General features: G+C 47.0%; 1 protein-coding gene across 6 annotated transcripts in view; it reads left to right on the top strand.

Annotated features, from left to right (window-relative positions):
• The first annotated feature begins 238 nt into the window (after positions 1–238).
• The window catches only part of Lpin1 (lipin 1), a 108,600-nt gene continuing 92,601 nt past the window's right edge, over positions 239–16,237 (top strand). For 3 of the 6 annotated variants that reach the window (XM_076942106.1, XM_076942108.1, XM_076942109.1), the window contains exon 1: positions 240–376. In XM_076942106.1, the coding sequence (XP_076798221.1) occupies positions 263–376 (114 nt within the window). In that variant the 5' untranslated portion in view covers positions 240–262. Of the gene's footprint in view, positions 377–16,237 lie in introns of all 6 variants that reach the window. The other 3 variants (XM_034513862.2, XM_034513864.2, XM_076942107.1) reach the window with 2 other exon arrangements.

A 16,237-nucleotide genomic window follows, 5' to 3' on the forward strand; every position in this document is an offset into this window, starting at 1 on the left:
GCCTCATGCCCCTTCCCTTGTAGCCTGCAAAAACTGGACAGAAACTGGCATTTTCTGGTATCTTTGCATCTTCCTTGTGGTGTTTGTCAGCCAGTCCTCAGGTGGGAAAGGATTTGCAATTCAACACCCTGCTCTTTTCTGGGCCTTGTGACTTGGCCCAGGCTCAGTAAAGGGAAGCCGCTTTGCCTACTCCAGTGTCACTAGGCCTGGCCTCCAGCTCCTGGGCTGGTGTCCCCAAGGGTCATTTCTCTCCAGACACTGAATGAGGAGGTGGCTAGACAGTGCAGGTCCAGCGATGGCAGAGCAGGATCGTGTCTGCAGCTCCAAGTGGGAGGCACCACGGGACAAGAGCTCCCTGGATTCGGCGTGGTCATGGGTAAGGCTGCATGTGGCTGTCTGTAGACTCAGCTTCTGCTCACAGCCCCAGCTGTGTGGTCTGTGCCCAGAGGCTCCATTCAGAAGGGTCCTGCCTTCACAGTATCCAGCTGTGTGCCCTGCAAGCTTCCACCTTAGGACTCTCAGGGAGGTTTGTTTGTAGGTTGTTGTATTTCAGACTTAAAGCATGGTTTCTTTGCCCTGGATGGACACATGCTTGGTGTATGCTCTGAGCTTGGCTGTTTTCAGGTCCCTACATCATTAGAGAGAAAGGCAGAGACATGAGAATGATTCGTGTCTACTGTGGTCATTTACAGCACCGTGTATGACATGGGGCTCCTTGGACTCTGAATCTCTCAACTCTTCTGTACTATATCAGACCTCTTTCAACATCCGTGAAAGGGGGAGGTTGTTTAGACATAGCTATGCTCACTGAAGACCCCAAAACCCAAAGTGGAGGGGGCTGTGACCACTCCAAGTGGCAGTGAGTGTTGAGGATAGAACCTGGGCGAAAATCCAAACCTCATTGTCCCTGGAAAGACCAGTGGGTTTGGTTGCAGGGCAGACATTATGTCCCTGACCCAAATGGTACCCCTGGATACTCCCATGATTCTCTGTTGGGATCCCAGAGGCAGGGGCTAGACTGGCTGTAGGGTTGGCTTTGGGAGTAGAGAACACCTGTTATTCTGCACCTGCAGAAGCCTCCTGGCTGCACGTGTCCCAGAGCACCTGGCACCTGGCAGTTTCCTCAGGACAGGTGGTTCATTAGTGGCTGCTCTGGAGGGTTGGGTGCAATGTGGTCAGGGGAGCTGAGGAGAGAGAAGGTGCTGGATTCTGCTCCTGCTCCTGACCCATAAATCACTTAGTCCTGAGGGCAAATATTTCGTGAAAGGACCCATGCTTATGAAGCTGTTCCCACAAACCTAGCCCTTGGGACAGGAGTGGCACCTCCCCTTGGGAATGCCGCTCTGACCGTCAATGAGCTGTTTTTGTGGTTAGTCTGGAGTTAAAATAGCTTTTCTTCTTTCAGTCCAGGAATGGCACTTAAAATGTAGTCTACATTCTCATCTGTATCAGTTGAGATGCAAACTCACTCCTTCTTTGTGGGCAGCGCTGGATGCCCGCCAGACACATTGGTGTCCACCATAATGACTGACACACTGTAGGTCTGAGATTCAGGCCTTGTTGTCATGTCCAGCCCAGGTAGCGGGCATCTGAGGAAGCTGACTGTTAAACTGGGACTTGCTCATGGCAACTGAGTGGGGGTGTGGATTGAAGATTATGGTGGGAAGCCAGGACCTCTGGGGTATGGTGAAGAGTCTGTCTACTCTCCAGTTCGTGCCCATTGACTCGTTAATCCAAGGAAGCTCTGGTTGAATGTCTGTGTTCTGTGTGTGTGTGTGTGTGTGTGTGTGTGTGTGTGTGTATCCGTCTGTCTGTCTGTATGTCTATGTCTCTGTGTATGTGTGTCTATGTCTCTCTGTGTGTGCATCTGTCTGTCTGTCTGTCTGTCTGTGTGTACGAGTGCTTGTGTGTCTGTCTGTCTGTGTGTCTGTGTCTATGTCTGTGTGTGTATGTGTGTCTGTCTATGTCTCTACATGTGTGTGTCTGTGTCTATGTCTCTCTCTGTGTGTCTATGTTTCTGTGTGTGTGTGTCTGCCTGTCTGTCTCTGTGTCTGTCTGTCTCTCTCTCTCTCTCTCTCTCTCTCTCTCTCTCTCTCTCTCTCTCTCTGTGTGTGTGTCTGTGTGTCTGTGTCTGTGTCTGTGCATGTTAGGTCAGAGGTCAACCTCAGGTGTTATTTCTCAGGTGCCATCTACCTTGGTTTTTGAGACAGAGTGTCTCCTTGGTTTGGGACTTGCCTTGTAGGCTAGGCTTACTAACCAACAAAGCCCACTGCTGTGTCTCTGCCTCCCCATGCTTGAATACAAGCATGCAGCCACTGCACCCAGGATTTTTCACATGGGTTTCACATGGGGGCTCAAAGTCAGGTCCTCATGTCTGCAAGGCAAGCACCTTACTGACTAGGCTACCTTCCAGCCCCCTGCTTATGTTTGGAATGTGGTCAGTGTAGATTGTACAGGGTGTGAGCAAAAGCCTAGGGCATTGTAAGCAGAGGCTGAGCTTCCATCTTTGATGGCTTTTTTATAATAAAGGGACAAAGGGGTTTGAAATCCACCCTTTGTCCCCCTTTATTCTGTCACTTTCCCCACTGTCTCATGTACTAGATAAACGCTCATTCACTGAAGAAGCTCAGCGGGCAGAGTCTGTAACAAGTCTGTCCCCTGTGCCAGCATAGCCTGGCTTCTCTTAATTGTTCTCAGAGCAAAAGAGGCTACGGGGAAAGGGGGAAACAGAAAATGAGAGGTGATAGAGTCCTGGGTGCTGCTGGAGACACACTGCTACTGGTTCCCTGCCGGGGGGGGGGGGAGTTGACTCTAAGGTTGCACTTTGTAGGGTTTTTGAAACATTGGCTCAGCCTTCTGGAAGACTCTGACCCTCTGTATGGTAGTATCCTGGAGTACCTAACCAGCAGGCCCAGTGAAACCAATGCCTTTCTGTATTGGTGGGGGGTTGATCAGGATCTGACACTGAATCTTGGGAGACAAGGGAGTGCCCCAGCTACGGCTTTAGCAAAGCAGAAGAATTGGGACCAAGCCCAGACACTGGAGCAGAAGCCCAGATGGACCTGTGAGATCTGGGAGGCTTCAGGGATGGCTTCAGAGGATCTGGTAAACAGACAAGAGAGGCGGGAGCTACAGCTGCCCTGGCTCGGGGCCCAGGTTCAGCTGCCTGGCTTCTGGGAAGAGTAAAAGCAGCTCAGCCTCCATGGGGCTGGGAAAGGGCAGCTGGCAGAGACGCAACTCCTGGAGGCACCTGCTCAGCTGGCACCACCCACCTGCACGGTTGGCCACAGACACTCACAAGAGTCTCTGGGCTCTGTTTCAGGCTCAATGGCATTTCTGGGTCCTGAGTGTGTTCAAGCCTGGTCCCTAAAGGAGGTCAGACCAACTGTGGGTGGGCAGATTGAAGCCTGCCAGCCACACCGTTCTTGAGGCCCAGATCAGGAGTGACCAGGCCGAGCAAGGCCAGGAAGGCGCCTGTGAGAAGCTGGCCTAAGAGCCAGGCAGAAGAGGAGTAGGATTTCAATAAACAGCAAACAGGGATAGAGCCCACTTGTCTGGGAGGTGAGCTTGAGCACAGGGAAAGCTTGAGAGTACAGGGTGTTCCTACCCCCAAGCTGCCTGCTCTCAGGGAGTCTTTTTTTTTTTTTTTTTTTTTTTTTTTTTCTTTCTTCCTAGTTGGGACGTGCCCTGTGACATTCATCTTGGCTGGGCACTCAGCCTCTGAAAGACAGCAAGCAGTCATGGGCCAAATATGAGACCTAGAAGGCCAAAGTGCAGCAGCCAGAAGGCCTGGGTTCATATGCCAGTTTAGCTTGCTAGAGCCTTAGTTTCCCCATTGGAAAGCAATGCTTCTAATATCTAATGGTAAAAGAGTCAACAGGGCTCCATAGACAGCAACTGTCCTTAACACTGTCACTGGGAAGGATGCCCTGTGGCTACAGGTTGTAAATGCAATAGTGACAAGTAATCAAATTTTGGGCTGGAGGAGTGGGGCTTAGCAGTTAAGAGCACTTCCTGCCCTTGCAGAGGAGCTGGGTTCAATTCCCAGCACCCACATGGTGATTTACAACCATCCATCTGTAACTCCAGTTCCAGGGCATCCAATGTCCTCTTCTGAACTGTGTGGGCACCAAACACATATATCACATGTAACCCATATATCACATGTAAAATAAAATTAATAAAACTAAACTTTAAGAAATTAGAAAAAAAATGAGGGCTGGGCATCGAGCTCAGTATTTGCGGAGCATGTACAAAGCTCTGGATTTAACCCCGAGCATTGCATACGGCAAGGCCTAATGGTGCGTGTATGTAATTCCAGGACTCAGGAGGTAGAGAGAAAAGAATCAGGAGTTCAAGGTCACCATTGATTACACAGCTAGCTGAGAGTGAGACTGTGATACATGAGATATTTTTCTCTTTCTCTCATATGTGTGTGTATTATATATTTTCTATATTATAAAATATAATATATAACTACATAAATTTTTTTCTGTATTATTATATATATTCTATACTTTATAAAAGCACATGCATCCGCTTAGGTGTTGGACCTCCAGTGCACTTTTAGGACATACACACATGGAGCCATGTGTCTTTGTTATCTGTCCTGAGTGCAGGCTGCATCCAGACCAGACCGTTAGTCAGCCCAGCCACTCCTCAGCTCTGTGAATGAACTCCTTCCATCCTGGACACATCTTGGCTGGGACCATGTCCTTTTCTTCAGAGGTATTAGCTAGATCTTCAAGGAGGTGACTCCTCAGGACCCCAGGCCCAACCCACTATTTCAGACCTAGGCTCTGCTAGGGATTGTAAAAAGATACATACAGAGCATGTTTGTCTCTAGAATATCGCCTCCACCTTCCAGATACCTAGACAGAGGCTGGAGGATGATTTCTTGGGTTACTGTCTTCAGGGATCTCTGGCAGTCAGGGACAAGGTCTGTCTATGCCCTGTGCAGGTGGAGCAGCTGTGTCCACTGTTCACCTGGTTCAAGAGCTTTTGCACTTGGGCAGGCGTGTTGGGGGAGGGCCAGAGAGAGAAACTGCAGGAAGTGATGTTCAGAAAGGTGGGAAAGGGAGGAGTGTCTGGCAACAGCCTTTTACATACATGGCTTCTGCTCCTGCATCTAGGGCCCACCTTGGCCAGGATCAGGTGAGCAGGAGGGTCTTGAGCTCCCTCTGCAGGTGGTATCCTGTCATCACATGCAGAAAACCAGCCATCTTCTAACACAACCTTCCTAACGCTGAGCTGAGACCCTTTACTACGGTTCCTCATGTTGTGGTGACCCCCAACCATAAAATTATTTTTATTGCTACTTCATAACTGTAATTTGCTACTTTTATGAATTGTAATGTAAATATGTGTGTTTTCTGATGTCCTTAGGCAACCCATGTGAAAGGGTCATTCAACCCACAAAGGGGTCCTGATACACAATGGCTGAGAACCATTGCTCTAACCAGACCCCTAATGGGACATACTAATGACAAGTTAGAATGAACAAGGGGCAGGAGTGTTCTAATTAGTTGGATTGGTTTTTTTTTCCAAGTTGGCACAAACTATAGTCATCCAGGAAGAAGGAGTGTCAGTTGAGAAGTTGCCTCCCTCAGATTGACCCTTGAGCAAATCTGTGGCTGCTTTTTATAAATTGAGGATTGATGTGGGAGGGCCCAGCCCACTGTGGGTGATGTCCTGTGTTGTGTAATCAAGTAGCCTGAGCAAGCCATGAGGAGCAAGCCAGTAAGCAGCACTCTTCCATGGCCTCTTCTTCAGTTCCTGACCCCAAGTTCCTGCACTGAATACCTACCCTGACTTCCCTCTGTGATGGCATACAGCTGTGAGCTGAAATAAACTCCTTCCTTCCCGAGTTGCTTTTGGTCATGGTGTTTATCACAGAACACAGTAACAGTCACCTAGCCAGAAATCCCACTAGAGTAAGGAAGTCAGTCCTAGGAATGAGCAGCCAGGGCAGTCTGATGGTTCACGGAGCATATTCAGTGTTTTGTATGGACACAGCACTGGTCCACTCTGAAATTCACCATGACTCCGCACATCCCTGAGGGTTTGTTTGAAGGTTCCCAAATATTGGCACCTCCATAACCTTACAATCCATGGTGGACCTCCTGTCTTCTTTAAAGTATGTGCCTAGACTTTCTTTGCTTCATAGTTGTTGTGTTTTTGATATAAATAGATTTTGTATTGCTTTGTGGAGTTGGGTTACTGGAGACAAGCCCTTAGACACTGCTTTTAAGTGAGCTAGTGTTTCTGTCCTTCTCAGTCTGTGACATTCCAGTCCCCCAACCTGAACCTCCACTCTCCTTCTCTCCAGCAAGTTGAGATGTCACAACTTCTGATGTCTAATTGTTTCCTCTAGGTCAGTGGTTCTCAACCTTCCTAATGCTGTTGGGTGATTCCCAACCATAAAATTATTTCCATAACTGGAATTCTGATACTGTTATGAATTATAACAGAAATATCATGATTTTCCCAATGGTCTTAGGTGAGCCCTGTGAGGGGGTTGTGACCCACAGGTTGAGAACCACTGCTCTAGATAGAGACCACAGGGTACCCAGGCTTTGGGGCCCATAGTCCCTGGATTGAAATACTAGCTCTGCTGCCTCTAAACAAAGCTACTGTCCTTGACACAACTGCTTTGGGGTCCAACAGTCTTGGGTTTTTTAATCTTTCAAACTGGGGCATGGTGATACATGTCTATAACCCCAACACCTAGGAAGCTGGAACAGAAGAATCATGAGTTTAGGGTTAGCCCAGTTTACATATGGAGGTCTTGTCTCCAAAACAAAGCAAAAACAAAACAAAAGCATGGTGCTTAGGAATCTGCTTTCCTCATCATAGGGCGAAGGGCATATGAGGTGAGGTTGATGAGGAATCTGATTGTTACTATTTTGTCTTAGAAAAGGATGGGTTTTTTTTTTTTTTTTTAAGATTGTAGAAAAAACTTCTCATGAAAAAAAAAATGTATCAGGAGAAGCTGAGAGGAGAGTCTGAACTAGTGGAAAGTTCCAAAAGACCTGCAAAGCTTGTGAGGTCAGGCTCACACCGACCTCAGTGGTGACCCTGGGTCCCCGCCAGTCGCTGGAGCTTCAACCTCCAACACTTGCTAGTGCCAAGAATGATGCTGACGTGGGCAAGAGTGTCCGCTGGAGCGAGGGCCAGGCGTTGACGGCTCACCAACCTTTTTTTTTTTCCTCTTCTTTTTTTTTTACAAAAAGGACCAGAGTGACTCAGATTTGGATAGTAAAGGGGATGTGCCAAGGTTTTCAGTACTGCACCATGAAAGAAGAAAATAAGACAAAAATTTGAGTGTATTTATTGATGTGATTCTGCCCCCCTCCCCCCAGATTTCTTGGGAAAAGTCAGTATTTGTTATCAGAAAATGTACTTTCCATTATGGGAGATGCTGTGGCTTGGGTAAGAAGGGTCCCACACAGGTTGATGTATTGAATGCTCGGTCTTCAGATGCTAGTGATACTTGGGGATTGGGCTTGCTTGTATTATGTCAACTTGACACAAGCTAGAGTTATCAGAGAGGAGGGAACTCAATTGAGAAAATGACTTCATAAGATCCAGCTATAGTCAAGCCTGCAGGGCCTTTTCTTAACTAGTGACTGATGGGGGAGAGCTTTGGTGGTGTTGCCTCTGGGCCGGCGGTCTGTGGAAAAGCAGGCTGAACAAACCATAGGGAGAAAGTCAGTAAGCAGCACACCTCTATGGCCTCAGCATCAGCTCCTGCCTCCAGATTCCTACCCTGTTTGAGTTCCTGTCCTGACTTCCTTCAGTGATGGACTACGATATGGACGTGTGAGCCCAATAAACCCTTTTTCTCCCAACTTGCTTTTGGTCATGGTGTTTCATTACAGTAATAGAAACTCTAACAAGGGCAAGGATATTCTGGACACCTAAGGAGACAGGGCCTAGCTGGGGGAGAAGTGGGTCACTAGTATTGTGCATCTGAAGGCTGTCCCTGGTCCTTGGTCTCTTCCTTGCTCTCTGTTTCCTGTCAGCCATAAGAAAATAACACCTCCTGCCACTTGTTCCTGCTGCCATGATGCAATGTTCTGCCCAGGTGGAAGAAGCCAAGTGACTGTGGGTTGAACCCTCGGAAAGCGTGAGGCACTCTGAAGAATTCCTCCCTTTACACTGTTAGATCTGGTGTTCCGTCTCAGTGAGGAGAAAAGTAAACAAACCTAGGAGGATATAATCCCTTTCCTTTCTGAAATTATCACAGTGGATGGGTCCTTCCTCCCTGTATCCTTCCATCTATCCCTCCTTCTCTCCCTCCCTCCCTTCTACCCTCCCTTCCTTCCTTCTCCTACCCTTAGGATTAAAAGTGGATAATTTCACATCTGAAGTAAAAATAATAGATAATTATTTTTCAGCAGGAAACTGAAAAGAGCCAGGGAGGGAGATAGCTCAGTTGGTAGCATGATGCAAGCCTGAGTATAACTCTCCAGCATCCACACACACAAAGTCCAACCCACCTTTAGCCCCGGCACTCAGGAGGAAGAGGTAGGATTTTATGAGTTCTAGCCCAGGCTAGCCTATACGGTGAGTTTTAGGACAGGCCAAGACTACATAGTGAGACCCTGTCTCCCAAAACAAAGAAAAACAAAACTACCAGAAAGTGAAATAAATGAAAATCCAAAAGCCCAACATGGCAGTACATGCCTATGGTCCCAGTACTGGAGAGGTAGAGGCCAGCACAACCCCGGAGCTTGCTTGCTAGCCAGCCCAGCTGAATCATTGAGCTCCAGGTTCATCGAGAGAAGCTGTGTGAAACCTGGAAGGTGGCAGTGATTGAGAAAGTCACCATAGCTGACCTCTGGTCCCCACATAGACATGCTCTTCCCCCTCCTGGAGCTTCCATAGGCGATGAAGGAGCAAACATGCAAACTGTTGAGTAAACCCGGAGGGTGAGGAGAGAGTGAGAGAGCAAGCAAGCGAGCGAGCATGGTATGGTTCCTTGTCTGTCTACTTGCTCGGGTTGGTTTCTTGTCAGGTGGCAGCTTTCAATGGACACTTTTGTAAGTGAGGTCACAGCAGAGCTGCCCAGTCGAGGTTCTATAGTGTGCAGTGAGGGGCACTGGTGGAGGTGACAAGAGAGGCTGAGAGCCAAACTGCACGTGTGTCATCAGGCTTTCTGGGCCCGAGTCTGGGGCTGCTGGGACCCCCTGGGAAAAGGGAAACTTGTTGAAATCTGTGTATGCAGAGAAGTCCTTTATGTCACTGTCCCCAGAGAGGCCCTGTGTGCTGGAGTGGCTTAAGAAGGTGAGACTGACTGGTCTTCAGTGTCTGCTCTGAAACTGGTTTAAAACACTTCATTCTTAGATGAAGAGAATTCATTTAAGAAGTTCAAGAAAACTCTTATTGTTAGGTGAAGATGCTTTTGGTATTGATTCATATTCACTGAAGGTGAGACTGACTGGTCTTCAGTGTCTGCTCTCCCATCGTCGAGGCTTACTATAAATGAACTACAGATGAATATCTACAGGTCTCCTTCTCCCTCCTCTCTCCTTTCTCTCCCTCTCCTTCCATTTTCCTCTCCCTCCCTCACCCTCTCCCTTCCTCTCTCTAACCACCCCCGTCTCCTCCTCTCTCCCCTCTCTGTGTGTATGAATACACATAAACACAGAACCACTGCTGATGCACGGGTGATGAGCTTCGCGGACTTTCTCAGCCTCCGCCCGTATTGACCCTGCCGCTCCTGTGCAATCTCCCTCCACGGTCACCCACAAGTCCCACTCAACCTACGTTGCAACCCCCAGAAGAGTTCACATCCTGGAGGCCTCTCCTCATGTCTTGCATTCTGGAGCCATGCTACCATTCTTTTTGACATGGAGAAGCAGACTCTAGTCTTCAAATGAAAGCCTCCCTTCACAGCTGTACTTGGGGCCCTGCTTTGCTTCTCTGCCCTGTTAGACTTCTCGGGCCTCGCCTGTTTCTTATTTACCTCTGCTCCTCCCTTCTCCTCAAGGGCAGCCATTTATAGGCATGATCTGGGGCAGTGGTTCTCAACCTTCCTAATGCTGCGACCTCATGCTGTGGTGACCCCCAACCATAAAATTATTTTTGTTGCTACTTTATACCTGTAATTTTGCTACTGTTATGAATCATAATGTAAATATCTGGGTTTTCTGATGGTCTACGTGACCTATGTGAAGGGGTCATTTGATTCCCAAAGTCTCAGGCTAGGTCTTGCTGAGAGAACTCATTCCTTCTTCAACGAGGAGTGGCCACCGTTAACAAATGGAATATGAATCAATACCAAAAGCATCTTCAACTAACAATAAGAGTTTTCTTGAACTTCTTAAATGAATTCTCTTCATCTAAGAATGAAGTGTTTTAAACCAGTTTAAAACCAAAGGGGTGGGGGAGGGGAGACTTGGCTAGTCAGTGCTTTTACCTGATTTGACCTAAGCAGAAACCAAGTTTATTAATAGCCATTTGATAGACACTTTGCAGTAGCTGGTGAAGCAAGCTGGGTCAAGTGTCTAGCTTTTACCCAGTTAGAAATGCCCATGGCGTCAGTACACAAAGAGAGAGAGAGAGCGCGCGAGTCAACGTGAATGTAAGCTGTCCATCTGGGAAACAGCGTTGTGCAGACATGAGTTATTCTTGGGCTTTTGGTAATCCAAAGTGCTTTAAAGTGATGTATCTGGTTTATTATTGTGTACTGTGTAAACCATGTCTGGCATTTTCTCTATTTTGCTCTTTCCCTGCCTAAGAATCCTACAGTGGGGCCAGGCAAAATGGCTTCATGCATGAAGGCACTTGCTGCCAAGCTTGATGATCTGAATGTATTTCCCTAGGCTCATGTGGTAGAAGAAGAGACCTGACTCCTGAAAGACTCCTGAAAGACCTCAGCCCCTAACATGCACCATGTAACAGTAAATAAAAATGTAAAACACACACACACACACACACACACACATCCTATAGTGACAATTAGTTTCAGATTGGATAGATCACACACAGAGGACCTGAGAGAGGCTTATCAGCATCTCATCTCTGTGTGTGCATGCGTCTGTCTCTCTCACTCAGCTGTCTCATCCCGGCAGCCATGTTGTGTTTCCATGGAGGGTCACCTACTTCCAAAGACTCTGCTCTCTCCACTAGAGATGCCACCTTCCTGTTTCTCTTTGCCTGTGAAGGATGGGACCTGACTTTCATGCATTCTAGTTTTCCAGCCTGAATTAGAGATCTAATGTCACTGAAGTGATGGTCATTTTCCCACGGACCCTAGAAGAATCTTCTTAGGGATGATGGCTAGATGGGGTGTGCACATGAGGAGCAGCAAGAGAGCGACTTTTCAGGGACCCCGTTTCTGGAAATTTCCATGGGAGAGAAGACTTGATGAGGTATTAGAGTCCTGAGTGTTGACTATGGGTGTGGCCTGCTTGGTCATCACGCTTTATACACCTAGCTGGATGGACACTAGCCTAGCCTAGTGGGCATCTTCTGCTCATGTCAGCCCTGGACAGTCAAGAGCGCTCACAGAACAGCCAGATGATGTAGAATCTGAGTGGACAGGCCTGAGCTGCAGGCAACTTTGTCTTCTTACAGCTCTGGTAGTGACACCTGGCTGGGGCTGAAAAAGTTCATTCTAATTACACCAGAGTTCCTGTGAGAAATGAAGTCTGATTTTCTGTAATGTCAGGATTACATTCTGTGTTTTGACTTGCTGGTGCTTCCAAGAACCAGTGGTGTGTGTGTGTGTGTGTGTGTGTGTGTGTGTGTGTGTGTATGAAAGAAAGAAAGATAGAGAAAGAAAGAGAGAGAAAGAGAGAGATAGAGAGATAGAGAGACAGAGGCACACACAGAGAGAAAAAGGGAGGGAGTGGTAAATTGGCTATTGGGGGGTCAATGGAATGGATCAGTAGATAAAGACCTTGCCACTAGCCTGATGATCTCAGCTCAGTCTCTGAACAGGCTCCTGCAGGTTGCACTCTGCCTTCTACATGTGTACTGTGGCACATGCACACGCATAACAATTAAGTAAAAAACTGTCATAAAATATGTTTTAATTTTATTTGGATTATTTCATGTGTCCATACATGTGTTTTTGCCTGCATGTTTGTCTATGTACCATGTGAATGCTGGTGAAGGCCTGTAAAGGGGGTTGAATCTTTTGAAACTGGAGTCACAGAAAGGTATAAGCAACCCACTGTCTACAGGCCTGTGACCAGCTCAACCACAACCAACTCTTTATATTTCTTTTTTTTTTTTTTTGAAATATGTATGTATGTATTTATTTATTCATCTGTGGGTGTCCTTCCTTTGTGATGTCGGTGAGTCACATTGCTCTCTAGTGGCCTCGTTTGTAAGTCCAGCTGCTGCAGGACTTAAGAATTCCCAAATAACAGAGTCACTGAGATCTTTGACAAGTCCCTGCATTACTGGGTCTGAGCCGGGTGTTTCCAGGTTCTTGGCTTCATATCTAAAGAACTGAAAATAAGGGGTCACAGATTGGTTTTTAGTACCCACCCCCCCACCCCCAGAGACAGGGTTTCTCTGTATATCCCTGGCTGTCCTGAAACTCAGTCCTGTCTGCCTCAGCCTCCCAAGTGCTGGGATTAAAGGCGTGCACCACCACTACCTGTCGGGGGTCACAGATTTGTAAAAGAAACAAAATAATTTCATTTGAGAATCGATAGTGCCTAATGTAGAGGGATCAGCTACCAAGATTGACAGTGGGCCATGAGTCTGGAGGAAGGAGGGCAGTTTACCCAGGGGAGTAGTGGATGGACCCTTATTTTGATTGGTCACATATTCATTTTCCCACTGTGCATGTTCCTTCCCATAATGCATTTAATTTTAATAATATGCACATCCAATTATGCATATGCATAAGATGGTACAAGATGGACATAGTTTTGCTTAATTGTACATGCATCCTAAACCAGTTCATGCCAGAATGGCCCTTCTGTTCTTCATACCTGGACACACTGGGAATATACTTGGATAGCAAATATCTAAATTTGATTGTTACTAGGGCAGAGAAGTATGCTATTGTTTTCTAGTGTAGGTGGAGAGGTCCAGGGGGTTGCTGGGTGTGTTGTTTAGAGAGAAGGATGTGTGCATAGTCTGTAAACCTAGGAGAAGGAATTAAGTTGCCAAGTGCACTATTGTAAAGTGTGTGTGTCTGTGTGTGTGTGTGTGTGTGTGTGTGTGTATCACAAACCAAATAATTTCAGGCTAAATTGTCTTCTAGGCTTTGCCTGGTTCTTGTCGGCCCATCTGCTTGCTGCTATCGGTAGCTGATAAGCAGGGGTTGGGGGTGTATAATGCTATCAAACCCCTTAGCTGATTCTGGTGAAAAACTAGCATTAGACTTTGTACCATAAACTCTGTGAAGTATTCAGCAAACAGTGAATGGAGCTTCATGTGAGTGTCTTACAAGTCCCAGCACTCATCCCTTCTTCTCTACTCTCCAAGGGACACGAGGCTCTAGGGTTGCCAGGATTGGATCACAGAGTACTGTAGGGAACGATTTGTTCAGGCTCCTTTTCTATAGATGTCTTCCTTTGATAGTCATCAGAAAGTGAGACACAGTTGGCTCACAGAGATGAACAGGATTTTGACCTCCACCTGAGCTATTGAGAATTCACTGCAGTCTGAGAGTAGCTGAAGTCAGGAAGATATGTTATTTGGGGGCAGGGATCAGCCTTTCCCATACACATCAATCATAAGAGACTTTGTCTGAACTGGGTCAGAGTGGACTACAAGGAACTTCCAGGTGGTGAGGATGGATGCTTTGTGCACAGTAGGTGGCGCTGGAGAGTTGGAGAACTGGATAGGAAGCCTCACAGCTGGGTCCCAAAGGTATCAGAAGTCTCCTGAGTAAACGGGAGGTGAAGGCTGAAGGATCAGGAGTTCAAAGTTACCCCGGGCTACATAGGGAGTTTGAGATCAGCCTAGGCTACACAAGACCCCGTTTAAGGGAAAAACGTCCGGTAAGAGTGTCCAAAGTGCGCGTTTGTTCTTTTCCCACTACGTCAACTAGTCATTTTGACACGGCATTTTAGAGTTCTTGAAACAGAGTTGGTTTTTGTAGGTTGTGGAGAACGGCTTCTCTGAACGGCTAAAGAAATCGAGGTGAGATCTAATAATGTGTTCAGATACTCCGCAACTATCACGTGATCTACCCCGTGATAGGTACAGGGTTTGCAGAGCCCTCCAACTCTGGGTCAACTCCATCTCTAGGAAGTGCCCCTTCCCCTGGCTCTTGAGAGCTCTCCCCGCAGCCATTTCTGTTTCCTCTGTTCTTCTGCAGCATCTTATGGCTCAGCGGCTCTGGGACTCTGGTCTGGCTTCTTCAGCCTTGGTATTGTGGGGGCACAGTGTGCCAGCGATTCGGAAGGAGACAGGGCTATGGATCTTGGAGCACCTCATCCGGGGCTATGGATCTTGGAGCACCTCATCCGCCACTGGGGATAGGACTGAACATATAATAGGCACACATAGCTTTTGAAAATTTGTTTTTTAAAATATATATACACTCTTTCCTATTTACCCAAGGTGAGGAGAAAACAGTCAATTATTGTCTCAGCGGATTTCAATGATAGTCTATATGAGGCATCATGGGACATTATTATTATTATTAATTGTCATTATTATCATTGTTGTAATGCTGGGGTTTAAACCTAGGGCCTCACACATGCCTGGCAAACATTCTACCACTAAGTAATATCCCAAAGTCCCAACCATGGTCCAAGGCAATCACCAGGCTGTGCTTCGCCCAGTTCAGTCACTTGGCTATTATGTTTCCCTAGAGCTGTTAGATGCCTGCTCCTCTGCTGGATATTTTGTGAACAATTCTGGTTCACACAGCACAAACCCAGACTAAAATGTAGTCTTCTGGGACCTCCCATTCTGGACAGCCTGTAAACAAACAGTGAAAGCAAACACAGAGTGATGTGCTATAAGAGGGGAAAATACAGCAGAGGCCAGGGCTCTGAGTGGACAGGGGGAATGGCAGCGACACTAGGCTCACTGGGAAGACACCATGTGAACAAAGACTTGAAGGGGACCAGAGGAACTGACATTGAAGTTAGGGACAAGTGTTCCTAACTTGTCCCTACAGATAGAAGATTTGCTAGGGCCCAGGAGGGATGAACAGGAGACCATTTATATTTTTTATTATATGAGGACATTTGTACAGCGTATTGCTAAAAGGAATTTACTGTACATACAGGCCACTAATAGCTTAGCAGGTACATACTGCTAATGGCTCATTCTGAGCTAGTGCTCAGCCCAGGTGACTGAACGAGCACAATGTTGACATCCAGGAACACTAACTAGATTGAACATCTAAATTATTTTTATATTTATTTTGGGTGTAGGTGGTACATACATTACATGTATGTGCCTTAGCATGTGTGTGCGTGTGTGTGTGTGTGTGGTAGTCAGAGGACAACTTGAGAGAGTTGCTTTTCTTCTTCTACCACATGGGTTGTAAGGATTGATGTCAGACCATCAGGAGCCTATACCTGATGGACCAGCTCACTTATCCCACATTCAACATTCTAAACAGAACTCTAGTCCAGGGCTTCAGATAATGAGGGAGAAATGTAAGAGGAGAGGGAGATGTAGCTATCATGAACTTCAGGGACAAGACTGACCACCTGACTGGAGAGGCTAAGACCGAACTCTGAAATGACTGCCTATCTTTGTTTATACCCCCTCCCTACAAAGCCTGCTGGCTGGAGATGAGATGGAAGGCAGAATTTAGGGGATCAACCTTCCTCCTTCTTGACTAGCCCGTTCTCTAGATGAACCGTGACTTAAAGATTTTGCTGTTTTTCTCTCATTGTTCCGCCCCAATAATCAGCAGCTCAAATTCCTTAATGTAGCCCATCCCAGAGGGACACAGGGCCATTTTGGCCCTGGTATGCATGGGTAGGTATTCCTTTGAGCCTGCCTTTTACCCATTTTATCTTTAAATCCTCCTTACCTGTGTGTCTCTGATCCACTCTTTGCCCCCGCTACACACACACACATGTGGTTTCTGGAGTCTTATTTCATCAAACGCTGAAATCCTCCTGGGAGTAATTGTTACCTCTGTCTTATTGCCGCGGAGTTGGAGGCACACATCTCGTGGCTTGCCTTTGGGCACCCAGGGACTACTCAAAGGGAAAGAATGAGTTCAAGAATGGGTCTCCTGAGGACAACTATTGAATGAAGGAAAACAGGCCGGATTTGTCATGCACCTAGGCTT

Source organism: Arvicanthis niloticus, chromosome 11 (genome assembly GCF_011762505.2).
Source record: "Arvicanthis niloticus isolate mArvNil1 chromosome 11, mArvNil1.pat.X, whole genome shotgun sequence".
NCBI classification, from domain to species: domain Eukaryota; kingdom Metazoa; phylum Chordata; class Mammalia; order Rodentia; family Muridae; genus Arvicanthis; species Arvicanthis niloticus.